Source organism: Lagenorhynchus albirostris, chromosome 20 (assembly GCF_949774975.1).
Source record: "Lagenorhynchus albirostris chromosome 20, mLagAlb1.1, whole genome shotgun sequence".
Lineage (NCBI taxonomy): Eukaryota > Metazoa > Chordata > Mammalia > Artiodactyla > Delphinidae > Lagenorhynchus > Lagenorhynchus albirostris.
Genome location: NC_083114.1, coordinates 48,273,341 through 48,298,236, shown reverse-complemented (window position 1 = coordinate 48,298,236; position 24,896 = coordinate 48,273,341). Strand labels below are relative to the sequence as shown.

General features: G+C 61.4%; 3 protein-coding genes and 1 long non-coding RNA gene across 6 annotated transcripts in view; 3 read left to right on the top strand and 1 right to left on the bottom strand.

Annotated features, from left to right (window-relative positions):
* The window catches only part of HGS (hepatocyte growth factor-regulated tyrosine kinase substrate), a 13,316-nt gene extending 3,599 nt beyond the window's left edge, over positions 1–9,717 (top strand). The window contains exons 5-22 of one of the 2 annotated variants that reach the window (XM_060134018.1): positions 478–601; positions 1,711–1,763; positions 2,186–2,254; positions 2,929–3,053; positions 4,089–4,167; positions 4,234–4,332; positions 4,421–4,516; positions 5,179–5,217; positions 5,295–5,435; positions 5,536–5,595; positions 6,096–6,306; positions 6,647–6,819; positions 6,894–7,034; positions 7,117–7,294; positions 8,012–8,145; positions 8,231–8,350; positions 8,508–8,597; positions 9,018–9,717. In XM_060134018.1, the coding sequence (XP_059990001.1) occupies positions 478–601; positions 1,711–1,763; positions 2,186–2,254; positions 2,929–3,053; positions 4,089–4,167; positions 4,234–4,332; positions 4,421–4,516; positions 5,179–5,217; positions 5,295–5,435; positions 5,536–5,595; positions 6,096–6,306; positions 6,647–6,819; positions 6,894–7,034; positions 7,117–7,294; positions 8,012–8,145; positions 8,231–8,350; positions 8,508–8,597; positions 9,018–9,128 (2,043 nt within the window). In that variant the 3' untranslated portion in view covers positions 9,129–9,717. The remainder of the gene's footprint in view (positions 1–477; positions 602–1,710; positions 1,764–2,185; positions 2,255–2,928; positions 3,054–4,088; positions 4,168–4,233; positions 4,333–4,420; positions 4,517–5,178; positions 5,218–5,294; positions 5,436–5,535; positions 5,596–6,095; positions 6,307–6,646; positions 6,820–6,893; positions 7,035–7,116; positions 7,295–8,011; positions 8,146–8,230; positions 8,351–8,507; positions 8,598–9,017) is intronic. The other variant, XM_060134019.1, reaches the window with a different exon arrangement.
* Positions 8,759–18,100, bottom strand: LOC132511163 (uncharacterized). The gene is made up of 3 exons (XR_009537535.1): positions 17,830–18,100; positions 11,256–12,726; positions 8,759–11,031 (listed from the first exon to the last, which is right to left on the bottom strand). It is a non-coding gene; the product is annotated as an uncharacterized LOC132511163 (long non-coding RNA).
* On the top strand, positions 11,099–14,874 carry MRPL12 (mitochondrial ribosomal protein L12). Its single transcript, XM_060134027.1, has 5 exons — positions 11,099–11,451; positions 12,047–12,233; positions 12,407–12,490; positions 14,252–14,386; positions 14,484–14,874. Exons 1-5 carry the CDS (start codon positions 11,378–11,380, stop codon positions 14,598–14,600), a joined length of 597 nt encoding a protein of 198 aa, XP_059990010.1. The 5' UTR covers positions 11,099–11,377; the 3' UTR covers positions 14,601–14,874.
* On the top strand, positions 17,992–24,896 carry SLC25A10 (solute carrier family 25 member 10). Of its 2 annotated transcripts, none has more exons than XM_060134026.1 (11): positions 17,992–18,429; positions 20,452–20,571; positions 21,139–21,253; positions 21,342–21,390; positions 21,646–21,687; positions 22,550–22,593; positions 22,743–22,813; positions 23,096–23,188; positions 23,506–23,583; positions 24,499–24,555; positions 24,711–24,896. In XM_060134026.1, the coding sequence occupies exons 1-11, from the start codon at positions 18,337–18,339 to the stop codon at positions 24,744–24,746; spliced, it is 798 nt and encodes a 265-aa protein (XP_059990009.1). In that variant the 5' UTR covers positions 17,992–18,336; the 3' UTR covers positions 24,747–24,896. The 2 variants fall into 2 exon arrangements, with proteins under 2 accessions (XP_059990009.1, XP_059990008.1); XM_060134025.1 differs by having other exon boundaries at positions 18,012–18,429; positions 24,645–24,896.

Here is a 24,896-nt window from a genome sequence, read left to right as displayed (position 1 = left end):
AGCCGACCGTGCATCTGCTTCCTCAGCCCAGGCCTGATTGGCTCTGCCTGTCAGAGGCTGGCCTTAGCTGGCAACAGAGTGGGTTACAGGCTGAGGAGCTCGCTAGGCAGTCAGTGTCCTGTAGGGCACGGTGATGGGGTGGGGAGAGGCAGGTAGTTACAGGGCAGTAGGGGTTTGAGAGCCTCCACCTGAGGGATGCGCAGCTTCACCTAGGCGGTTAAAGATAAGTCCAGGTCCTGAGTGGGCAGACAGGTGCAATGGATTTGTCCTTGGGGACAGGGCTTCCTAAAGTAGGCCTGGGTCTGGGGAGTGGGTCACTACATGGCCCTGGTGCCCCACTTGGGGGACCCGCCCCACCTCTGCCAGCCCCAGTTGCTCGGAGTGTTGGGGTCTTGCCAGCTGCTTTTTCGTGCCGAGATGTCTCTTTGGCACCTGCCTCTCCCAAGGTTCTTATCTTCTTTCCTCCCTTCTCCACAGAGGCAGGTGGAAGTAAACGTCCGAAACAAGATCCTGTACCTGATTCAGGCCTGGGCGCATGCATTCCGGAACGAGCCCAAATACAAGGTCGTTCAGGACACGTACCAGATCATGAAGGTGGAAGGTGAGTCAGGGTAGTGGGGAGCAGCAGGGTCCAGCGCCAGGCCTGGGACATGCCACCAGGAGGTGAGGGGCTGCCCTGCACAAGGCGGGCCCAAGGGTGGCTGTGCCCGCCCCGTGCGCAGTGGGGGTAGCACTGTGCTCTGGGCACAGCGGAAACTCCTAGAGAGTTGTAAGTGGGGGTGTGGCAGCTGAGGTGTGCTTCTTAAGGCCCACCGCGCGTGCCTCCCGGCTGTTGCGGTGCCAGCGGAGAGGTGGTGGGCTTTGGCAAGGAGGGCGGTGGATTCAGGCCTTGTTTGGAGGATTTGCTGGTGCTCTCACCAGGCATGGAATGAGAGGGCTGGGCTGGGGCCTCTCCCACCTGTGCTGCGGCGGGGGAGGGCAGGTCCTCTGGCCCTGAAGTTGAGGCATGGAGTGGGAGCGGGGGCAGCGCCTGCTGGCCGCGGGGTGGGCAGGACCGTGCAGACACTGTGTGATGAGGTCGGTGAGCTGGCCTCAAGCTCCCAATCCCTGGACCTTATACACGAGAGAGAACGCGCAAAGCTTTACGGGGGGGAATTCCCTGCCAATTCAGTGGTTAAGATTCCAGGCTTTCACTGCTGGGGGCCTGGGTGGACCCCTGGTTGGGGAACTAAGATCCCCATAAGCCACACGGCATGGCCAAAAACAAAAACAAAGCTTTCATGGGATTCCCAAGGGGTCCATGTCTCAAAAAACAGCTTAGGAACTCCAACTTTTAAGAGCTCTGGGAAGCATGCCTGGCTGGGGTGCGGGACCAGGAGCCAGATGGACTGGGGAATGTCTATGAGGCCTTGATGAGGTGGGAGCAATGCCTGGCTCTGTGTGTGGTCGCCAGGACAGAGCGGCCTGTGGGGAGCCACCCCAGCTGGGGGGTGGGCCGGCTGAGCTGTGCCCCAAGGCGCCCTTGCCCAGTGTGGGGTCACCGTGCCTGCTGCCCCGGGGCTCTGGGCTCTTCTGTCTGTTTGGGGAGGCAGATGCCAAGAGCTAGGATGCAGCTCTGGAGGCCTCAGGGCAGATGGGTTCGGGCAGGTGAGGCTATGGGCCTCGCCCCCTAGGCAGCACTTGGCGGTAACAGCGGCCTCCTTTCTCCAGGACACGTCTTTCCGGAGTTCAAGGAGAGCGATGCCATGTTTGCGGCGGAGAGAGTGAGTTCACGGGGTACTGGAGGTCTAGGAGTTAGGCTGCTTTGAGAAGGCAGAAGGGAAGCCCTGGGATCTGGGCTTGTTGGCAGCAGGTGAGCTGCTGATCTGTCTCAAGAACGAGAAAGCTTGACTTTTTTCAGTAGAATATGCAGCTGTGTCTGCAGGTTGAGACAGGAACCCAGTTCAAGGTGCCTTAGGGCTGTGGTTCCCACAGCCGTGAAGACAAATACTTATATGTCCCCAAAGCTGTGGGAAGGAAGTCTTGCTGTAAGGTCTTTAGAAAGAACGGAAGACTGTTTTGGAGGGGGATCCTTCCTCGAGTCATGCCTGCAGTGAGTTGGCTCCAGTCCCCTGCACACACCTGTGGGAAGCGGGGATCGGCAGGGAGGGCAGGGACTACGTGACCCAACTCTGCCTGTCCCCAGGCCCCCGACTGGGTGGATGCTGAGGAGTGCCACCGGTGCCGAGTGCAGTTCGGGGTCATGACCCGCAAGGTGAGTGCACCCGCCTTGGGGAGGGACCTGGCTCCACGCCTGGCCGGGGCAGACCCCAGGCCACCTGCTGTCATCACAAGGCCACCGCACCCACGCACGGGCCTTTCTGTCTTGGCTGGGACCTGGCAGTGTAGGGAGTGTGGTCACCTAGGGTTGGTGTCTGATGGTCAGTGCTGTCAGGGGAAGTTCGGGCAAGGCTGCACCCCTCTGGGAACGGGAGTATACCCCACGCCCGGGGCTGGGGGTTTGGGTCTGTGTTGCCTCGGCCAATAGCCCCTTGGCCAAGTCTCCTCAGCTGACTTGGCCTGTGCAGCTTGGACCCTCCCTCTTCCCACCGAAGCCCAGGCTGGCCATGGCAAAGGGTGGGGCCTGGGGCATCTGATCAGACTCACCGGACTCACCGTCCAGCAAAACTCGTTTATCGGGACAACTCATGCATGTTTTTTGTGAATTTTTCTTCGTAATTTGACTTCTTTTCCTCAAAGTGGAGGCTACAGTTGAGAGCTTGCAAGTGCACCCTGTTCCCCCAGGGCCTTTGTGGCCTCCTGGGCTTGCCTTCTGCCCACCCTGGCCTGGGAGACCCGGTCTGGCGCGTCCTGCAGTGGGCGGTGCTGGGCGGGGGGTGGGCGTGAGGGGTGGCCGGCCAGGCTGCCCTGACCTGTCCCGTGTCGCAGCACCACTGCCGGGCATGCGGCCAGATCTTCTGCGGCAAATGCTCCTCCAAGTATTCCACCATCCCCAAGTTTGGCATCGAGAAGGAGGTGCGTGTGTGCGAGCCCTGCTACGAGCAGCTCAACAAGTAAGTCCCCTTGGACACTGAGCGGAGCCAGCTTCTACCTTGGTAATCGGGGGCGGGCGAAGGAGGCGGGGGGAGCGGCAGACTTGGACAGAGCCCAGCAGGGCCCCCGGCTCTGAGACCTGCTAGCTAATTGCTCAGGTTTCTTTTTGTAACGTCTTAGTTTGGGAGTGACACTTAGAGAAGAGATGCAGGAACAGTCTGGAGACCACACACACATCCTGCTCCTCCCACAGCCTGGGTCCCTCGGCCCCATTGACTCCATCACACCTGCCCTCCCCGCATCTGCCTGCGTGTCCAGACACATACACGTTGTGTCCTGAACCAGTTGAGAGTGAGCTGCAGGCACCCTGTCCTCCTCGCCTCGACCTCCTACGTGCGCTTCCCTGGAGGAACTTTCCCCATGTGACTGCTGCCGGCTGTCGAGTTGGGGCATTTAGCATCAGCGTGGTTCTGACACCTACTGCCCAGTCCCTGTCCAGGGTTCCCGTGTCCCAGTAACATCCTGCGGCGGTTTTGTCCTGTCAGGACCCAGCCACCACATCAGTTTCCTAACCCAGCATGTTTTATCTGCTTCATTTTTTGTGACGAGGACGTCGCTGAGGGGCCTAGGCTGTTGTGGCACATCCCTAGGTTTGGGTCCAAGGTTTCCTCGTGGTTAGAGACAGGTTCTGGCCTGGGAGTCTGTGCTGTCCATCTGTCCCAGCATCAGTGACGGAATCTGATCCCTTGGTGAAGTGGTGTCTGCAGGCTGCTCCACCGGGAGGTCCTTTTCTGTGGAAAGCCGGAGCCAGGCGGGTGTTTGAGCCCCATTTGCAGGAGGGGGAGCTGTAGCTTAGGCCAGTGACTTACCCAGGGCTCCACAGCCCAGAGGTGACAGCTGGTTTGAGGGTCCAGCTTTTCTCTGGAACGTGGTCTGTGGAACCCCCGTCTTCCTTCTGTGGGGACGTCAGAGGGAAGCCCCAGGCTGTGTCCTGAGAACTTGTGGGGGGCCAGGGGTACAGTGCCCGATAACGTACAGCGTCCTGTCTCCTCCAGGAAAGCGGAGGGAAAGGCTGCCTCGACGACGGAGCTGCCCCCGGAGTACCTGACCAGCCCCCTGTCACAGCAGTCCCAGGTACTGCCCGGGCCTGCGGGGGCGCCTCAGCCCTGGGCCCGGCTCACCCTGCCCTGCCATCCTCAGCTGCCCCCGAAGAGGGATGAGACGGCCCTGCAAGAGGAAGAGGAGCTGCAGCTGGCCCTGGCCCTGTCGCAGTCCGAGGCTGAGGAGAAGGAGAGGATGGTGAGCCGGGGGTGGCCTCGCTGAGTCTGGGGCTGCCAGGGGAGTCCAGGGGCACCCTCGCGACACCCTTCTCCTGGTTCTCCTGCAGAGACAGAAGTCGGCCTATGCCGCGTACCCCAAGGCGGAGCCCACACCTGTGGCCTCGTCAGCACCCCCCGCCAGCAGCCTGTACTCTTCGCCCGTGGTGAGCCCGCCCTCCGGCTCAGCCCCACTGGCTTGGACCCCCTTCCCATGGTGGGGTGGGGAGGCGGGGGGGTGGTGCCCCAACCTAGAGGCACATGTCTCATGGGCAGGGGCAGGGTGCGGCCTGGCGCCCACGGGTCTCAGCTCCCTGGTCGGGACCCTCGTGGGATAGAGGGCACTGTAAAGGCTGGCGGTCTCACTGTCGAGACCCTGGTCTCTTTCACAGCCCCAAGAGCAGTAGGAGGTGAGAACCCCTGGGGTCAAAGGGGCTTTGCGTTTTTCTGGCCTTCAGTGGGGCCGTCACAGGTCTGCTTTTTGGGGATGGACCCAGCCTCTCTTTGGTCTCAGTTCTCTTTGTAAAAAGGGGGTGGGTGGCAGGTGGGAGAGAAGGTTTAGAAAGTCACTTGCAAACTCTGCAGGGCTCTGTGGGTGGGGCTGAGAACAGCCCTGCCACCTGCCCACCTGTACCTGTGGTTCGTGGGAGGGCTGGTGGGGCACCACGCTGCGCCCTTTCTACGGTTTTGGAGCCCCTTGGGGTTCAGACAGGCTTTGGCCAGCCTCTAGGGTCCACTGTCATGGCTGCGTCATCCAGGCCTCCTGAGCGATGGCCAGGGTTGCTGCTGCTCCGGCCTATGACGCCTCACACCCCCCACATCTCCCCAGAACTCGTCGGCGCCTCTGGCTGAAGACATCGACCCGGAGGTGAGGACACCCTGTGTGTGGTGCTTTCCCCTTGCTGCCTCCTGGCCCTTGGGAGTGACCCCCTCTTGCCTGTGCAGCTCGCCCGGTACCTCAACCGGAACTACTGGGAGAAGAAGCAGGAGGAGGCTCGGAAGAGCCCCACGCCATCTGCACCGGTGCCTCTGGCAGAGCCCGCTGCCCAGCCTGGGGAGGCACACACAGTCCCTGCCAGTGTGGAGGTAAGGGGGCTGCTCTCAGGCTCCTGGCCATGGTCCCTTGGGAGGGGGCTGCCAGGACAGGCCAGGGGCGGAGTCCCAGTCACTCTCTGGTGTCTTCCAGACTTCCCTCCCGGAGACAGACCCTCAACCTGTAAATCCGGCCGGAGGCCCCTTTAGTGAGGTAAGCCATGGCTCCCTCCTCAGGCTGGGGGCATACTTGGCCTCCCGGAGCGCCGTGTGCTAGGCCCTGCCCAGGCATCTATCCGGAGGGCCGAGCTGTGTTCTCAGTGACCTCCTGGAGGCAGGCCATTGCAGCTCATGGCTCTCCGTTGAACCTCCCTGGGCTGGCTGTGGGCCAGAGCTCGGCTACTCGCGGCCTACCCTGAATGGATTGGAATATTCTGGGGCTCTGCACTTTGGTGCCCAGGGGAATAAGAGGCTAGAGCCAGGACAGCCTTGTCTCGGCCACACTGCATCTCTGGGTAAAACCCAAGCCTCCCTGGGCCTTAGTTTCCTCACGTGTGAACCGGGTGCTGAGGGTGCCCCTTGCAGACCCACCGGGAGGACCAAGTCAGATGTGCAGCAGGTTCGGAGCTCAGCGGCCAGATGGTGGGTCCCTGCCCCTGCTCGGGGACCTGGGGGCAAAGGAGGCACTCAGCCAGACCCCCTGTGCCCCGGCAGCAATACCAGAATGGGGAGTCGGAGGAGAGCCACGCACAGTTCCTGAAAGCCCTGCAGAATGCCGTCACCACCTTTGTCAACCGCATGAAGAGCAACCACGTGCGGGGCCGCAGCATCACCAACGACTCAGCTGTGCTGTCCCTTTTCCAGTCCATCAACGGCATGCACCCCCAGCTGCTCGAGCTGCTCAACCAGCTGGATGAGCGCAGGCGTAGGTGCCGCACACACCCTCCCGGGCGTCCCTCCGGGGCCACGGGGGCTCCCGTCAGGGGCCGGCCACATCCCCTCGGGGCAGTGGGTGCCCTCCGCCAGGCATCATCAGGCCTGGGGTCGTGTGGGCAGGGCTGCCCTGAGGGACCTTGGGTTCTACAAGAAATAGTCCCAGTGGCAGGAAACGTCCCACTGTGCGCCGGACAGTCAGCTGGAGGAAGTGTGTGCGTGCGTGCGTGCTTGCCCACCCACCCTGGAGCCCTTATGCCAGCTGTGCCCTGTTGACAAGCGCTCAGCTGGGGAGCCATTGCCAAGGCCCCCGCTCTGCCCTCTCCCCACAGTGTACTACGAGGGGCTGCAGGACAAGCTGGCGCAGATCCGTGACGCCCGGGGGGCACTCAGTGCCCTGCGGGAGGAGCACCGGGAGAAGCTGCGCCGCGCAGCCGAGGAGGCCGAGCGCCAGCGCCAGATCCAGCTGGCCCAGAAGCTGGAGATCATGCGGCAGAAGAAGCAGGTGCGGCAGCGGCGGCCCAGTCCTGGGGGTGTGGGGGGCAAAGCCAGCACTGACGGCTGCCTCATGGCCCACAGGAGTACCTGGAGGTGCAGCGGCAGCTGGCCATCCAGCGCCTGCAGGAGCAGGAGAAGGAGCGGCAGATGCGCCTGGAGCAGCAGAAGCAGACCATCCAGATGCGGGCCCAGATGCCAGCCTTCTCCCTGCCCTATGCCCAGGCACGTGCCTGCCACACGTCCCACTCCCTCCAGGCACCCTGGTGACTGAGAACTGCCCTGAAAGCTGTCTCTCTATCCCCAGCTCCAGGCCATGCCTGCAGCGGGGGGCGTGCTGTACCAGCCCTCTGGCCCAGCAAGCTTTGCGGGGACCTTCAGCCCAGCGGGCTCAGTGGAGGGCTCTCCCATGCACACCATGTACATGAGCCAGCCGGCCCCAGCCACCAGCAGCCCCTACCCCAGCATGCCTGGGGCCGCAGCAGGTAACGGGTGGGGGGGGGCGGACGGGCGGAGGGCCAACAGCCCAGATGAGCCCCGGACCACTATCCCTCTCTTCTTTTATTATTTCAGTGTGATTTCAGAGTTACAAAACAGTTGGCAGGATGGTACAAAGAATTTTTCAGATTCCCAGACATTTCCTTGTCAGCACTTGCCCTCTCCACACACACTTTTCCTTCTGACCCGATTTAGGGTGCACGGCAGGCGTGACGCCTTTCACTCCTAGAGGCCTCGGTGCATTTGCTAAACCAGGATGCTCCCCACGGCCTGGGTACAGATGCCGGAACAAGGGCTCTGAGGCCGTGTTGTGACTGTGTCCATAGCCGGCTCAGCTCCCACACAGTCCCAGTACCCCGTTTGTGCCAACAGGAAACCCGTCACATGTTTAGCTGTCCTGCTTCTCTCACCTCCTTTAATCTAGAATGTTCCTTGGTCTGCCCTGGCATTCTGTGACACTGACTTCCCAAAGAGCACTGGCCTGTCATCTTGCAGACAACCCCTGTTTGGGTGTCACTGGTCTTCGGAGAGTGTGACATTCTGGGGGTCCTTTGCTATCTTTGTTGATTTCACTTACTTTCGTTTCGTGAGAATGTGAAACACAAACTTGGTTCCAAAAGTCATAAAGAGAAGGAAAGGTCAGAAGAGGGCCCCCGCCGTCCTCGCCACTTCGGGGTGGTGAGCTCTTTCCTCTTTTCCTCCAGATCCCAGCATGGTAAGCGCTTACATGTACACAGCAGGGGCCGCTGGCACGCAGGCAGCCCCTCAGGGCCCCACCGGGCCCACCACCAGCCCAGCCTACTCATCCTACCAGCCCACTCCCACACAGGGCTATCAGGTAGGTGGGAAGGCCGCCCCCTCCCCTACAAGGCCACTGGGGCAACTGGGCTCAGCCTTCTTCCATTGCCTCCTCCCCTCCATAGAACGTGGCTTCCCAGGCCCCGCAGAGCCTCCCGGCCATCTCCCAGCCTCCACAGTCCAGCACCATGGGCTACATGGGGAGCCAGTCAGTGTCCATGGGCTACCAGCCTTACGGCATGCAGGTGAGAGGTTGTGGGGGCATCGGGTGGGGGCAGTACTGGGCAGGCTCCACTCTCTGCTCATCGCCCTACGTCCCCTCCACTGCTCTCTCCTCGCTGGTTGGCGTTTATCTGGTTACAGAGCTCCTTTCTCAGTGTGGGGTTGTTTTATCCTCCACAGAATCTCATGCCCACCCTCCCCGGCCAAGACGCACCTCTGCCGCCCCCGCAGCAGCCCTACATCTCGGGGCAGCAGCCCGTGTACCCGCAGGTGAGCCTCTCCCGGGGCCAACACCATGGGTCATGACAGGGGACAGGTTTTGCTGTGGACCCCCCTCAGCAGCGGGGCTGCCCTGGGAAGTGCAGCCAGTGTGGGGCAGGACGGCTTCTCTGCGGGCAGGACCAGGACAGACACTTAGCAACACCTACAGGTGCCAAACCACGCATTTACTAAAAAGCCCAAGGTCACATCATCTCTGGTCCACAGACATGAATCGGGAACACCTGGGGTCTGGGCTCTGCTGGGGACAGGAAGAGTGCAGGGAGTCGGGAGGGTGGGCTCGAGGGGCCTGAGTACCAGGGCAAGGCTGGGATGTGGCGTGTTCTGGAGAGGAGCCGGTATAGGGTGGGGTGGCTGGGGCCTGGAGAGGGAGGACAGATTGATGGGCCATGTGTCCCCCCCCACACACAGATGGCGCCCTCTAGCGGCCCTCCCCAGCAGCAGCCCCCAGTGGCCCAGCAGCCGCCGCCACAGGGGCCGCCGCCACAGGGCAGCGAAGCCCAGCTCATCTCGTTTGACTGACCCCGGCTGGGAGCTCCCCATCCAGAGTAACACTACGGTTCTCCAAAACCACCGCCTCCGTCTCTAACTAGCGTCGTCCTTCTGCCTCGCTCTCTCCCCTCTGCGTGTAGTGTCCCTGCTCTGCACGGGCAGGGTGACCCTTCACCCTGGCCCTTTTCCGTCTTTGTCCTCACCTGCTGGCTTCTCGTCCCCCCCCAGGCCCCATCCTTGTCCCTGTCTTCTTGAGTTGGTGTCTGGCTCCTCTCCCCAGGGCTGGGCCTCGGTGGGGAGGGTGGTAGGGAAGGACTTTCTCTGAGAGGAAGCCCCCAGCCCAGCACGTCGGGTCCCGAGAGGGCCAGGTGGAGTGGGGTCTCTGCCCCACACAGCTCATGCCCTCCCGTTCCCACCCAGGACACCTTAGGGCCTGTGGCCTGTGACTAGCGTGAGTGCTCCCCAGAGTCCTCCCCTGCAGGCTGTCAGCAGGGGTGCTCTGGCCCTCACAGGAAGGGTGGGGCCTGTCTCCAGCTTCTCTGCTTCTGAGCCGTCATCTCATCCAGTGCCCTGAGTAGACAGAATGGAACAGTAATAATAAAATGTCTTTCAACAAGTATTCGGGTGTCTGCACAGAGAGGTGCTGAGCAGCTGGTCCAGCTGTGGACAGGGGTGTATAAGGTGCCTCCCCACAGGCCAGCTGCCCCTCGCCCCAGGCCCAGCTCCACAGGAGTCTCAACTGGTAGATGCTGCTCTGCCTTGAGATCTGCTGTTTTCCTCCCTGAGACTGAGCACTGAGGAGCTGTCCTCTCTCCACCCAGCCCTGTGCTGCCCTGACTCCAGTCTGAGTCTGGAATGCCAGTTGAGAGTCGTAGCCTAGAAGAAAACATTTAAGACAACGCAGACTCGCAGCCTCTTGCATTTAGGATTCAGAACATTTCACAGACTTTGGACAAATCTCTTGGGTGACCGCCATTTTAGCTTGTCTGCGAAGGAATGGACTAGTTTAATAGGCACAGAGCTCACGTCAAAGGAATGGCCAGAATCACAGAGGTGCTGGGCCGAGGGCAGCCCTGTCTCCTGGCTCTGATCTAAAGTCAGGGCTGTTCTGCCTGGGATCTTAGGAAATCATCTGTGGCGTCTGGGACAGCAGCGAGGGGGCATGCTCTCTGTTGCATCTAAAGAGGAAAGGCCCCAGGACCTGAAGGACTTGGGATACCCCATGTGCCAGATGTTTAGGAGCTGGACTAAGGCAGGGGTGCAGAGGCTTCTGGCAGGTGGAGGCAGAGCCCAGGCTTACAAATGCTCTTCACCCAGGACCCCGTCTGACCCCTTCCGGGCTCAATCACAACCCTTAGCAGACGCTGTAAGCCGAGTCCCGAGCTCCCTGCGGGTCTGGTCCAGGCGGAGGGCGGCGGCCTGGCTTCCAGGGTGGCCAGGACGGAAGGACAAAAGGTGCGCCCGTGCTGGCCGGAAAGGCAGCCGTTTAGGTACAGGAGGAAACCGAGGAGAAGACGGCCCAGAGGGTAGGGGCGCTCCTGCCGCCAGGTGACCACAGGCCACGGACAGCCGGACCCCCGGGGCGAAGCTACCCAGGAAGGGAACTGGGGACCCTCGAGCCCGCCCTGCGGTAGCGCAAACTTCACGAGCCCGGGCTCCGGTGCAGGCATCACTGTGCCGTCCAACAGGGCCAAGTCCCGGCCGGTCGTCCCTAGTGGGACTGCCCGGGGATCCAGCCCGCCTCCCCGACTCGGACGGAACCCACGCCGTGGCTCAGCCTTCTCTGGGCTTCATTCACCCCCCGGGGCGGAGAGCCCGGGCCAGCCGCTGTCCGGCCGCCGCCAAAGAGTTGTCTGCGCGTGTCCCGTCCATCGTCTTCGGGGTAATCTGGGAGCGAGAGGAGGCAAGTCGAGGTGAGAGCGTCCTGCTCCAGCTCGTTTGCTCGGCGGCCCTGGCGGCTAGAGCGTCCTCCCTAGCTCCTATACCCGATGGCCCTGGCGGCTAGAGCGTCCTCCCCCAGCTCCTATGCCCGATGGCCCGGGCGGCTAGAGCGTCATCCCCAACCCCTATGTTCGGCGGTCCTGGCGGCTAGAGCGTCCTCCCCCGACACCCAGCTCGCATGCTCGGCGGTCCTGGCGGCTAGAGCGCCCTCCCCACAGCGTATGCTCGACGGTCTTGGCGGCTAGAGCGTCCTCCCCCAGCGCGTATGCTCGGCGGTCCGGGCAGCTAGAGCGTCCCTCCTACTGGGAGCCGCGTGTGACCTTCTCGCTTGCGGAGCGATGCTGCCGGCGGCCGCAAGCCTCCTATGGGGGCCGTGTCTTAGGCTTCGAGCCGCCGCCCTCCGCCTCGCCAGGTACCGCAGGCCGCCGAGGGCCGGGCAGCCGGGCACTGAGGGTGCAGGTCGGGGCGGCGTCCGCGGGCGGGGGGCCACCCCGGACTCGGTGGGTCCCTACGGGGGTGGTGGGCGCGGGGCCCCCTCCTGACGATCCCCTAACCGCGGGGGCCGCCGATAGTTACGGCGTGGCCCAGGATGACCTTGGACCGGTCCCTGATTATTTCCGAGCTTCAGTTTCTCCGGCATCACAGTGACATGGTAGGACTTCCATGAGTGGATCTGGCGTTCTGCCGCCAGGGGCCCTAGGTTCTGAAAGGCTTTGTGCCGCAAAATGCATTCAAGTAATTGCCTTACCTTTGTGGGTTGGTATAGTTCATCCAAGCCGGAAACAACGTCGTGGGTAGCGTGTCTGCATTACAGTTACGTGGGTTTCTAAGGCCCTTTGAAGAACATAAAGTAGCTGGGAAATCCCTTTCTTATCCACGTGGACCCTGGAGTCTGAGAACCTGAGTCAGGACCAAGGAGCTAGATCTTCTGAGCTCATGGCACCTACCTGCCTGGTCCGTGTCACCTGCTTGTGCCAGGCTGATGACTCTGTTTGAATGGGGGTTAGGCAACAGGTACCTCGTGTCTGCTCCGTGCGCCTGATGAGATGCAGCAGCCATCGAGGGGGGGAGGCCCTTGCTGGTGCCCCCCTGGATAACACCCCCAAGGAGTACCCCCCCAAGATCCAGCAGCTGGTCCAGGACATTGCCAGCCTCACGCTGCTGGAGATCTCAGACCTCAACGAGCTCCTGAAGGTATCATGGCCCAGGCCGGGTAGGGAGGTCTGGGGCCCTTTCCTGGGGTATTTGGGAATTTGGTAAATTGTCCAAAGGGTGCTCCATGAATGCAAGGATCTTGCCAGGCATGTCCCTGAGCGTGTCTTGGTGTGATGGCCAGCTCCTGAAACTACCTTTCTCTGTTCCTGCAGAAAACGTTGAAGATCCAGGATGTGGGGTTCATGCCGATGGGTGGCGTGGTGCCTGGTGCTGCCCCTGCCGCAGCAGCCCCCGAGGTGAGATCAGGCTGGGGTCCCGTGCACAAAGAGGTGTTTCTCTGGTGTCCAGCTGCCGTCTTGCCTCACCTCACGTAGCCAGGTTTCTCTCTTCGTCCCTCATCTGGCTTCTGCATCAACCAAACACACGCTGAGAGTCTGCGTGCGCTTTCTGGCTATGGGTGCCCCTGCAGCCTCCCTGGGACCTCCTCCCTGCCAAGGATGTGCAGGTCCCTGCCCATATGAAGACCACGTTCCTAGTAGAAGGGGAACAGCCAAAGGAGAGAAAACGAGAAAAAAAGAAATTTTATCAAACAGAACAGGGAAAAGAAAAAGGAAGAAACTTAAGAAACGGGGAGGGTTACAGTTTGAAGGAAGGCTGCAATGAGGAGGTGACTCTGAGGGAAAACTTGAGGAGTTGAGGATGACAGCGAGGCAGAGGGATGGCAGGCACGTGGGCCATAGAGCATGTCAGTCTGGAGCAGAGAGTGGGGGAGGTGAGGGGCAGCCCCATCCTCTGGATGGCTGGGGCAAGTTTGGGTCTCTTTGTGGAAACCAGAAGACTTGAGTCCACAAACTAATTTTGGGTATGGTTTGGTTTGGGTTATTTGTAATTTTTGTTACAAGTCTCGAACTTGTAACAAAAGGAGGAATGATAATACAATTACCCATATATCCATCTCCCAGCCTCAATAATCGTAAAGGTTTTGCCATATTTGCTTCTCCCATCTCTTGAAGATTGAGGCAGATTTCAGATCTGTTTTGCCTCGTGTGCTGCAGCATCCATTCTGACCAGCATCCTTGCCGTGAGCTTTTTTGCACAACAAGTACAATTAGCAGGGTTTTCTATCCCAGCCCTTTCAAGTTTTGCTAATAGTTCCAGACTTTCTTTAAAACAGTAGGTTTACTCAAATCCAAACAAGGTCTGTGTGTTGCATTTGGTTGTTGGGTTTCTCAAGCCTCTTAAATCTGGGTCGCTGCCCTCAGCCCCGTCCCCCCAGCCATCACCTACTAAGGAAACCAAGTCAGGGGTCCTGTGGAACGTCCCACATCCCAGATGTGTCTGATGGTTCCACCAGCGTCATCCACTTCTCCCTCTACTGTGAACTGGAAGGTGGCTTTACAGTCTGAACATTTGGGGCAAGGAGAGAGAGAATTACTGTGTAACTTGTCTAAACTGGAGCACTTTTAAGAATAAAGGGGTGCTGTTAATAATTAGGCAGCAGACCCAAACCAGGACTGCCCCAGGCTGTTGGGTCATGTGGTCCTTGCTCTAGGGGCGCTGCAGTCTTCACTCATGACAGTAGGAGCTCTGTCATGCCCGGTCGTCCCATCGTTGGTCACTTGGTGGAGCTGAAGCTGATTGTATATTTGTCATCAGTATGTAACCTTGGGCTTGGCTGACTACTGCACCAACACTGCTTTTCTGTAGCGTTATTTTATGTGCAGAGCACTTTTGGTGTCGCTCTTCCTTGTCTCGTAAGTTACAATTTTTAAAGGACAAGGAAACTAGAGTGCTGGGTGGTGGGGACAGAAGGCAGTTTTCGAGCAGCCTCTGGAGAGATGGAGCGGAGTGGGTGAGGGAGGAAGAGCGCCCAGTTGAGCAGCCTGGGTCTACCTGGCCTGCTGTGGCCTCCCACTGGGATCGTAGGCTTTGCTGGGCAGCCGGCCTGGGCCTTGCCTTTGGGGTTACAGGACATGGTGGCCCAGGAGTGAATCTGCTTGCTTCACCCCATCCTTTCTCATCTCGCCACCCACTTCCTCCCTCCCTCCGTCCCCCAGGCAGCAGAAGAAGACATCCCCAAACCAAAAGAACAGACGCATTTCACCGTCCGCCTGACAGAGGCAAAACCTGTGGACAAGGTGAAGCTGATCAAGGAAATCAAGAACTTCGTCCAGGGCATCAACCTCGTCCAGGTGAGGCTCCGTGCACCGCACAGCCCTCTCCCACCGTCACTGACAGCTCTCAGGCCTGCCCAGGCCCAGGCCACGTTCTGACTTTGCTCTCTGGCAGGCAAAGAAGCTGGTGGAATCCCTGCCTCAGGAAATCAAAGCCAATGTGGCCAAGGCCGAGGCCGAGAAGATCAAGGCGGCCCTAGAGGCGGTGGGCGGCACCGTGGTTCTGGAGTAGCCGCCCAGAGGACTGTGGACAGGGGTCCCGGGCCCCGAGGGGGGCTCTACCTGCTCCTCGCGAAGCACCCAGGCTCAGCGGACAGAGTGGCCTCGGAGCAGAACTGGGCACCCGCACTACATGGCCAACTCCGTTCTGGGACAGATGTGGATGGACCTGCTGAGATGGAGAGGGAGGGGCAGCCACTGCCCGTTCAGCCCCAGGGAGGACTCTAGAAACTACCAAGAGTGTACATGCCCCGCTGTGGCTGCTGGGAAAAATGCATTGTCCAGGCCCTGTGTGTGGAGTTGTTTGTCAGGTGGGCACTATATGCAGGGGGCTGTCCTCTGAGATCCCACTGCAGACAGCAGCCCAGAGGCAGCACAGGGGGCTCTGCCTGTCCTGCTTGCAGGGGCAGCAGCTGCTGCGTGGCTGGTACCAGATCTTCACCTGGGAGCTGGTGTGGGGCGCCTGTGGAACTCCTTGCCCTTAAACTTTGGCGGTCTTCAATAGCACATGCAGCCCCTGGCCTGGGCAGGTGGGAGTGAGGTGTGTACCATAAGTGGGCACAGCAGCCCTGTGAGAGGCTGCCCAGCAGGCAGGAGGATGTGTTTTGCAACCTGCAGCAGTTGGTGTCAGCTGCTCCCTTAGAGGGGGCTCAGGGAGCTGTGTCGTGGAGCCAGGGGCGAGGTGAGAGGGGTGGCCTGGTGCCAGAGTGGTGTTTACAGATGGCCGTGGCCGCCCGAGCTTCAGGCCCTGCCTAGTGCCCTCCTGCTCCAAGGACCCCTGTCTTCCTTCTCTTGGGGAAGCTCCATCTCAGCAGGGCCCGGGAGGGGGCAGTAGATTCCTTCCTCACTGGCCCATGGCAGGAGGCCCCTGGGGCTTTGGGCAGAGCGGGAGGGCAGGTGGCTGCAGGGCATTTTGAGTGTCCACTCTGGGAAGGCACATAGTTCCTGTGACCCATGGGGGCCCACCCCTTCTGGCCTGGGTCTCCAGGTCCCACCTGGAGCCCCCTCCTTTGGCTCTGAGGGACCAGAAGGGGACACTAGGTCTGGGAATGCCACCCTCTGGGTGGGACGGCTCAGGACAGGCCCAGGAGCTGCCAGGCTCCCAGGTGGGTGTGCCCAGCATCCCCCACGCCACCTAGGTGTCCTCCCTGAGGACGTGCCCCTGGCTGGCCCTCATTGTTGGAAGGGTCCAAGGACAGGGTAGGCAGCCCCTTGACCAGAGAGCCCCACTGGCCAAGCCTGTGGCCCATGAGGTTACTGATTCGCCAGCAGCAGATCTCTGGGTGTGCCTTTTCTTAGCAGAGGGGACTGTTGGCCACCTGGGGCTGGGTGTGGCCTGCTGATCCTGCTGCCTTTTCCTAGGGGCAGGGAGTGGTTCCAGGCTCAGGGACACCCCCCAGCCCAGGCATTCGTGGTCACTGGGCCTCCCCCACCCGCCAGTGACCTGGAAAGGCTGCTTGTGCTCTGAGCTCCTCCATCTTTCCAGGGCAGCTGGTGTGACGACTGGGGCTCCCCTCACCCCACCCCCCAAGGATGGGGCCCTCTGTTCCATGCTGCGGGTGACTGCACCTCTGGGACCATCAGGCCCGACTTCTCCCGCCTTGTATACAACACATGGGATGCTGCCATGGTGCTCCCACCTGACCTTGAAGTCCTACCTGAAGGTTCTGTGAAGATCCTGGGCCTTGCCTTCCCAGGCAGCTCCCTGGCCCAGGCCTCCTGTTGGGGGTCCTGGCCCCTCCACCTCCCCCTGATCTGCTCCAGCCTGTAGGTGGCCCTAAAGTGCCTCAGACCTGGAAATGGGTGGAGTGTGCCACTGGGGATCACCCTGGGTCCCTGGAGCCCACTTGGCCCTTAGGCTTGGCGTTAGGAGGTGGGTCTGCTGGGCATCCCGAGTTGCCCTGCTGAAACCCATGCAAGACCTTACAAGATTCCATCGGAGCCTGGTAGGATTTGGCCTTCGTCCAGGCTCATGAAATGGTCACAGAGGACGCAGCAGTGGGAGATCCAGAGCTGACTCACGTGCTTCTCACCCCCACAGACACCCCCACCCCCCTCCCCGCCAATTCCAGGGACCCTGGCGTCTGCCAGGCTACCCACATGGCTCCATCCTCCCTGCCCAGGCACCAAGAGGAAATGTGTAAATGCCGCAGCACAGACACCAGATCCCAGAGAGGCCTGGCCTGGCAGCCCTGTCCTTAAGCCCTCGCCTGACCTCCCCATCACTCTCTCAGACTTCTGCACAAGTCTTTAGGATCCATTTGAGAATCTGGGATCTTTTTGAGTTCCGTGACCTATAGTTTGCACATCCACCTTTTTCTAAAAAGGGTGCTCCAGTCTCGGGGCACTTCCCGTTTTCCAGGATTCCTCCCACATTTCCAACTGCCCTTTCAGCAAAGCACTACCCTTTGCCCCACCCTGGGCTCCTTGGCATTTCTGGGCTGGAAATCTGGAGCCAGCTGTTCATGTTCCCAACTGATGACAGGGGTCAAGGCCTCCTGGGGTTCTGGAAGACACAGTTTCCTTAGTCTCCAGGTGGCCGCTTTAAGCAAATAGCAGGGTTTGCTCAAGCACCTAATGCCTCTCACAGAGAATCACTGGGTGCTCAGAGACCAGGCTGGACTTGTTATTCAGGGTGCTCGGTGGGCCCAGGGGGCCAGGGGTTGTTTCCCTGATGCCTGTCACCCTTCTCCCTTGGGGTGGGGGCTGCAGTGGCCAAGCTAGGACAGCAGGATATAGGTCCTTACTAGTGCAGGGGTCTCTGCCTCTGCCTCCCCCGAGGTCCATGTAGCCCCACCCAAAAGCGGCCCTGGGGACTCAGATTTCTCTGCCTGGCAGGTGCGCCTTTGGGCTAGCAGCACACCTGCACTTCCGGTTTGCTGGGAGATGTGCATCTCCTGCTGGGGCCAGGCTGGGGCAGGCAGTTTGCTGATTGCCGCCTCCCAGGAGCCTGAGCCCCACGCCCCAAAGCCCTCTCCTGGGCCGCCTCAGGGTAGCTGCCTGGGGCCGTGTGGTCAGAGCAGGCCTAAGGCTGGAATTGGCTGGGCGTTCTGGGAGGGGCGGGTAGGCGGGGCGGCTAGTCTCTCCGAATTGCCTTTGTCCCTAGTTTTCCTGTAATCCGCAGGTTGGTCCTAAGGAGGTTTGCCGCAACCTCTAAGCAGCTGTACGCGTCCCGGAGCCTGCGCCGCGGGGGTGGGACACTGGGTGCAAGTCCAGGGCCGCGACAGGGGGCGGGCACTTACGGGAGGCAGGCCTCTAGGAGGGGTGGGGGCTGGCAGAGCGCCCAGGCCACTCGGGCCGTGACCTTCGCAGACGTGCCCTAGGCTCCAGGGCGGCCCCGCGGGCTGGCCGGCGCAGGGTCGGGGAGGACGCAGGTCCCTGGGAGGAGTGAGGGAGGTTCACCCGCTAGCTCCCTGCGGTTCGCGCGGCCCACACCAGTGGGGGTCCTCTAGGCGGCTCTGTGGGGCCCACGAGGCTGACCTGCCGGCCGCGGCCGCTTTAAGGCGGGGGCCCCGCCCCCGGGCTCGGGGCGGGATCTTAAAGGCCCCGCCCCTCGGCTCCTCCCCCGGGCCGCGCGGGCGCATTGGCTGTGCGGGGCGCGGGTGGCCGGCGGTCCTTTGAACGGGCGGCGGCGCGGAACGGGCCGGCTTGCGGCTGGGGCGGGGCTGGTGTCCGGGCTTCAAGGGCTGTGTCGGGGTCGGGGCCGGACACCTACGCTCCTCGGCGGCGGTGGCGGCGGCGTCCGGGCCATGGCGGCCGAGGCGCGCGTGTCGCGCTGGTACTTCGGTGGGCTGGCGTCGTGCGGGGCCGCCTGCTGCACGCACCCGCTGGACCTGGTCAAGGTGAGTGCGGCGCGGGGAGGGTCCGCCGAGAGGCTCTGCGTGGAGCGGGCGGCGGAGGTGCCCCATGGTCCCCACTTTGCTACCTGTGTGACCTTGGACTGGTCCCTTGGCCTTTCTGAGGCACTTTACCCCGCACTTTTGAGGACACTCGTTCTCCTGGCTGACACGTTGAGGGGGTGGTTCTCTGAGCGCAGCTGGAGGCACCCCGGCAGGACCACGCGCTCCCTCTGCCTACTGGGTGCCAAGCACACACACAGAGACGGAGGAAGGATGTGGCCGGCAACCTTGCTTTGGGCTGCTTCTTCCTGGGAGGTGGGCATCTGGAAGCCATGATCCCAAGGCTGCATGCAGGTCCTGCCCAGTGAAGGTGATTGTGTCTCCCAGGGAGAAGCAATCACACTGTTTCTGCGTTTTTTTGAAAAAATGCTTATGGGGCAGAACAAGACAGAGAGTCCCTTGTCCCTGAGGCAGGCCAATTTTCTGCCCTTTTCTCACCACAAACAACAAAGAAGGGCCAGAGGCACAAAGCATATTTTGGCCAGTGGGCCCCGGGCCAGGGAACCTGGGCTGTGGTCTTGTGGGGCCTGTTGGCAAGGGCAGCCCCCTGGCCACCCCCTTCCTTATCCCCACCCAGAGCAGCCTGCACCCCACATTGGCCCCCTGGGAGGGATTGGCACCTGTGTCCTGGGCTGACCCAGCCACCCATCAAGCCTGGCCACCAGGAAAAGCAGGATTAGCAGATGTTGGGGATGGGGCTGAAGCTGGTAGCCCCTCTGGCATTTTAGAGAGAGGCCTGCATGGCTCCTGGTAGCCCCCAGGACCTGTGATGTGGCCTGGCAGAGCAGGGCCAGGTAGGAAGGTGCTTTTTGGTTTGTGGAGAGAGGAACCCCTTCTCATGCCTGTTTTGTTTTACTTTCTGGATGCCCGTACAGGTCCCTTTGCCCTCCTGCCTCCCCCATCGCAGGCTCGGGAGGATCAGGCTCACTGTCTCTGCCTGGATGTGGACACAGCCTCCGGGGGCTCTTGGAGCCCTCCCTGGCCCTGGGCCAGCCTAGAGTCACTTGTCCAAGGGTCCTTGGGGCGTCACTGCCCCTTGCCCCCTCCCTTCCGCCCAGGTGCTGTTTTGCTGCAGAGCGCTTGGGGTGGGGGTGGGAGTCTGGGAGGCCGGCAGACACAGGAATGTGGCCGCCCTCTGGCCCAGGGAGCACACGGCCCTGTGCTGGGGTGAAGCGGGCGGTGCCGGCAGCCATGGAGGCCTCCGGCAGGGGAGGCCCTGGCCAGGGTTTTTACTTCTCGTCATTGTCTTTGGAAAGAGTATCTTAAAACTCCTTGAGCTCTGCCTTTGCCCCACGTCTTGACTGAACCCTCACGGTGGCTTCTCGCCTTCACGGAGGCTGCTGTGTGGCCGCCCTGCCCCCAGGCCCAGAGGGCCTTCTGTTCCCGGCTCACAGCACACTGAGAGAAACTGAGGCAGAAGAATCAGTAACTTGCCTCAGCGGGTCCAGCCAGGACCTGACTTGGCTGGAGAGTGTGCTGCAGGGATGGACTCTGAGGCGCCCTTCCCCCTGTGCGCCCCCGGATTCTCACCCACCTCTTCCGAGTCTCCCATGTTTCTTTAGGTCAACTCTGAGCCCCCCTAACTCTGCCTCTCTTGAGAGGCAGGCGAGGCTACAAAGTGGGGCCCTGGAGTTGCCTAGTGTCCTCATCTAAAGGGTGGAGCTGACGACTCCACCCCATGGCAGGTGGAATTGGGCTCACATGTCGGCTGGTATTGTCTCTTGTGAGATGGTGGTGTGAAAAAGAGGTTGGCGCCAGACGTGGACACAGTCCCGGCTCCACTCCCCAGCTGGTGCCCTTTAAGGCTTCAGTTTCCTGTCTCTAAATGCGGGTGCTGGTAGCACTTGGCCCACAGGCTCAGCATGTAAAGGTGGAAGATTGTGGAAAAGGGCTTAGAGCAGAGCTGGCCCTGGTCGGCTCCAGATGGGCCGTGGCTCTGAGCAGGTGCGACCCGCTTCCCCACAGGTGCATCTTCAGACTCAGCAGGAGGTGAAGCTGCGCATGATGGGGATGGCGCTGCAGGTGGTGCGCTCCGATGGCATCCTGGCTCTCTACAATGGGCTGAGCGCCTCCCTGTGCAGACAGGTACCTCTGGGGGGCTCCCCACCTCCCGGGGTAGTGGGTGGGTGGGACTCACGGCCAGGGGTCCCTTAGGTCTTGATCCCAGAGCCCACACTCAGCCCAAGGAGGCAGAGGGATCGCTGGCCTCCCCCAGGCCAGTCGCGCCTCTTGTCCACCGTGGATCCCTGTGGGCATGGAAGCTACTTTCTCCTTTTCAAGGCTGCTTAGGAGGAAGGAACCGTAAGGCCTGGGGAGCCAGCAGCCCCCCGGGTGGGTGCAGGGCGTAGCAGTGTGAGATGTGCTTCTGCCTTGCACAGGGTTGGCCATGCTCTCACAGCTGGCCCGAGACCTCCGCCTACAGATGGGGATACTGAGGCTGGCAGGGGTGAGGCGGGAGAAGAGGAGGGTGTGGGGCCTGGACTCAGCCAGCCCTGGGTTCACGAATTGGCTCAGCTGCTTGCTGGCCGAGAGGTCCCTGAGTGTCCCTGTGGTCCACGCGGTGACGACCATGCACTGGAGGGCCAGGGGTGTGGGGGGTGCCCAGCGCCATCCCTCCCCCTGCACCCTCTGAGCTGGGCCCCTTCTCCCCAGATGACCTACTCCCTGACTCGATTTGCCATCTATGAGACCGTGCGGGACCAGGTAACCAAGGGCAGCGAGGGCCCCCTGCCCTTCTACAAGAAGATCTTGTTGGGCTCCATCAGTGGTGAGCAGCCGGGTGGGCGGCGGCAGGGCAGGTGGGGCGGGGGTCATGTGACCCCTTGCCAATGGTCACATGTTGGCTGTTGTGACAGGTTGTATCGGCGGTTTCGTGGGGACCCCCGCGGACATGGTCAACGTCAGGTCAGTGCAGTCCCCGAGGCTGGGTTCTTGCTGTCCCCTGGTGGGGCCGGCCTCGCTCGCTGGGGTCTCAGTGTGTTCAGCCTGGAACAAGCCACTCAGACCTCAGGGTCTGGGGCACTGGGGGATGGCGCTGAGCCTGTGGCGGGGCAGCCCTGGGCGGGGCCGGCTGCTCACTGCCAGAGGGAGCCCCTGACGCCTGCTGGGGTCTGTGGGGCGTCTGGCCCTGCCGCCCCCTGAACCCTCTGCTTGTTTCAGGATGCAGAATGACATGAAGCTGCCCCAGAATCAGCGCCGAAAGTGAGTAGCATGGTGTGCCCGGGGGTTTTGGGGATGGGGCTGAGAAGACCCCTGAGCAGCTCTGCCGGGACCCGGTGGGGACTCCAACAGGGCACCGCTCCTGTGGGGTCACGGGGAGCAGGTCGGGCGGCTGACAGCCTTTGGAAACATACATTGTGAGCGTCTGTTTTGGAATCCTGAGGGGGCTTCCAGGACCTCTGGATTCTTCTTCCCCTGTGGGAGGACCCCGGGGTTGGGGGCTGGACTGGGAGGTGGGCAGGGGTTGGTCACTCTTTACTCCTTCTTGCACCTGTGCACGTTTGCATGAAGGGTGGTTTAGAAGTTTAAATGAGTTTGGTCTTCAAAAGGGTTTGGGAGCTGGGTGGTTGTTTTCGTGGTAAAAACACCGTTTTGCGTGAAACCTAAGACACTGGATTCTGAGGCCCTGTTTATGGACCGATGCTGTAGTAAACGCTGGGCGTTGGTATCAGCCAGTTCAGGGAGAAGTGTGGCTCCAGGTGACCCCACTGGCCACTCGCTGGCCAGAGCATAGGCTGTGGGGAAGGGGGCCCGGCACGGCGTCCCATCCTCTCGCCCCTGGTAACGGCCTGCAGACAGGACTAGCCTCAGAGCTGGCAGCCCGCCACCCCCCCGCCAACAGAGGGTGTTTTCCTGTGGAACTTGGGATCTTCAGGCCCTGAAGTCCCCTGAGCAGGGAGACTGCTCTGAGCTGTCAGAAAAGGCCATTGTTCTCTGGCCCCTGTGGCACTTTGAGTTCCTCCTGGCCTGTGATGGGGGCATGGCCTGTGATGGGGAGGACCTTCCCAAGGGAGCCAGTGGTCAGGAAGAGCTTCACATGGGCCCACTCTCTGTCCCCTGGCAGCTATGCCCACGCCCTGGACGGCCTGTACCGCGTGGCCCGAGAAGGTGAGAGGGGAGGTCCTTTGCACGGTGGGGGCCTGGGGCAGCCTCCAGCTGGGACCCAGGAGCGGGCCTAGGGAGAGCACTGTTAAGGACTTGGGGGGAGGCCGGAGGGGTTTGGGCTGGGCACCCAACCTCTTCCCTTCCCCTGACAGAGGGTCTGAAGAAGCTGTTCTCGGGCGCAACTATGGCGTCCAGTCGAGGGATGTTGGTCACCGTGGGCCAGGTAGGGCTTCCGCTTGGGGTGGGACTCGGGCAGCATCTGGGGGTCCTGGTCGCAGCCCTCTGAGAGGTCCCAGAGGAAGGCAGTGGGCACAAACACACATGGGGCCGGGGAGGTGGGCTCAGGCCGGTCTGGGTCTCATCTGTCCGCCCAGGTGTGGTGACGGTGGATGACCCACAGAGCATGTACTTGGCCAGTCCAGCTGGTGTCATTGTGGGCCCCATGTGCTTTCCCCCGAGCTGTGGGCTGTCCCTTGGGCCCTGACCATCCCTGCTCCCCCAACAGCTGTCCTGCTATGACCAAGCCAAGCAGCTGGTTCTCAGCACGGGGTACTTGTCCGACAGCATCTTCACGCACTTTATCGCCAGCTTCATTGCGGTGAGTGGCGGAGGTGGGGCCCTGAGCAGCCTTGGGAGCTGAGGGCGCCTGGGATGAGCAAGGGCTCAGACGGCAGAAGGCTTTGGCCCATCTGGCGGCTGCCCCTCTCAGGCTGCATTAGTAGGCGCCAGGGTCCTGGGGAGGAATCCATGGATGCCCCAGAGCCCAGGCCGAGACTGTTCCTGTTGTCCTCCATGGCCCTGGGGTCCAGGATAGTCCTGTGGTGAGGGGGGTGACGGAGGTGAGGGGGGTGAGGGAGGTGAGGCGTGCCCACCCACCCTGCCTGGCAGACCTATTGGCGACGACCTGCCTTCCAGGGTGGATGCGCCACATTCCTGTGCCAGCCCCTGGATGTGCTGAAGACCCGGCTGATGAATGCCAAGGGCGAGTATCAGGTGAGTGGGGGCCTCGCCCTGCTGCTGCTGCTGGGTGAGCCTGTGTCCTTGTGCCACGGTGTGGACGAGGCTCTGCCCCTCCACCCATGACTGCATCCCTCCCGGTTGCCCTCAGGCCTGCAGCAGCCTGGGCTCTGTGTGTGTTTTTGTTTTTTTTAAATAATTTGTTTATTTATTTATTTATCTTTGGCTGTGTTGGGGCCATCGTTGCTGCGCGCGCGGGCTTATCTCTAGTTGTGGCGAGCCGGGGGCTACTTTTCGTTCCGGTGCGCGGGCTTCTCACTGCTGTGGCTTCTCTTCTTGCAGAGCACGGGCTCTAGGCGTGCAGGCTTCAGGAGTTGGCACGTGGGCTCTAGAGCGCAGGCTCAGTAGTTGTGGCGCACGGACTTAGTTCCTCTGCAGCACGTGGGATCTTCCCAGACCAGGGCTCGAACCTGTGTTCCCTACATTGGCAGGTGGATTCTTAACCACTGTGCCACCAGGGAAGCCACCTGTGTGTGTTTTTAAATCAGATTCTTTTGACACGTTAACAGAGGCAGTTGGAGCACTGCAGTCAGTGAAACTCGGCACGGTGCAGGTCGGCAGGTCCAGCGCCTGGGGCCAAGCACCTGTCCGAGGCTCCCTCCATCACGCACAGTGTCTTCTGTGCCTTTATGGCAGCCGCTCAAGCACCGTAGGTGCCTGGCAGGTCAGCCTGGCCCTGGGTGTTTTTTCAGATTCTAGTTTTGCCTGGTTAGTGGGCAGGGCAGCCCTTGACCTTTGTGCCTGCCAACCCCACCTCCCATGTTTACCTTTGAACTTGCAGGCTGCTTTGCACACTCATGCCTGCCATCAGGTGCGGGGGTGGGGGGTGGGTGTTCGTGCCTTTCAAGAAGCAGCTTTCCATCTTATTGCATTATCTTGCATTTTTTGCAGGGTGTTCTGCACTGTGCCATGGAGACAGCGAAGCTTGGGCCGCTGGCCTTTTACAAGGTTAAGCAGGGGCGTGGCTGGGGCAGAGGGGCAGGGCAGGGGGGTTCCCTCCAGGACTATCTTCACATCCCCCCTCCTCTCTCCCTCAGGGCCTCGTGCCTGCCGGCATCCGCCTCATGCCCCACACCGTACTCACGTTTGTGTTTCTGGAGCAGCTTCGCAAACACTTCGGCATCAAAGTGCCGTCCTGATGTGGCCGTGGGAGCAGATGGGTCATGCCCAGCCCCCTGCCCCAGTATTTTCCAGAGTCCTGGAGGGTCAGCAGCTGAGCGCTGCCCTGAGCCCAGCACCTGCCCGCCGTGCTCCGACCCCCTCCTCCCTGGCTCAGGACCCCCGCCCCA

Excerpts from the sequence above, each read along its gene's own strand:
- MRPL12 (XM_060134027.1), top strand. The coding sequence starts at position 11,378 with ATGCTGCCGGCGGCCGCAAGCCTCCTATGGGGGCCGTGTCTTAGGCTT. Across the intron at positions 11,452-12,046 it reads GCCGCCCTCCGCCTCGCCAG|GCAACAGGTACCTCGTGTCT; the intron begins GTACCGCAGGCC and ends AATGGGGGTTAG. Across the intron at positions 14,387-14,483 it reads AGGGCATCAACCTCGTCCAG|GCAAAGAAGCTGGTGGAATC; the intron begins GTGAGGCTCCGT and ends GCTCTCTGGCAG.
- SLC25A10 (XM_060134025.1), top strand. The coding sequence starts at position 18,337 with ATGGCGGCCGAGGCGCGCGTGTCGCGCTGGTACTTCGGTGGGCTGGCG. Across the intron at positions 22,814-23,095 it reads TGTTGGTCACCGTGGGCCAG|CTGTCCTGCTATGACCAAGC; the intron begins GTAGGGCTTCCG and ends CTCCCCCAACAG. Across the intron at positions 23,189-23,505 it reads TTATCGCCAGCTTCATTGCG|GGTGGATGCGCCACATTCCT; the intron begins GTGAGTGGCGGA and ends CCTGCCTTCCAG.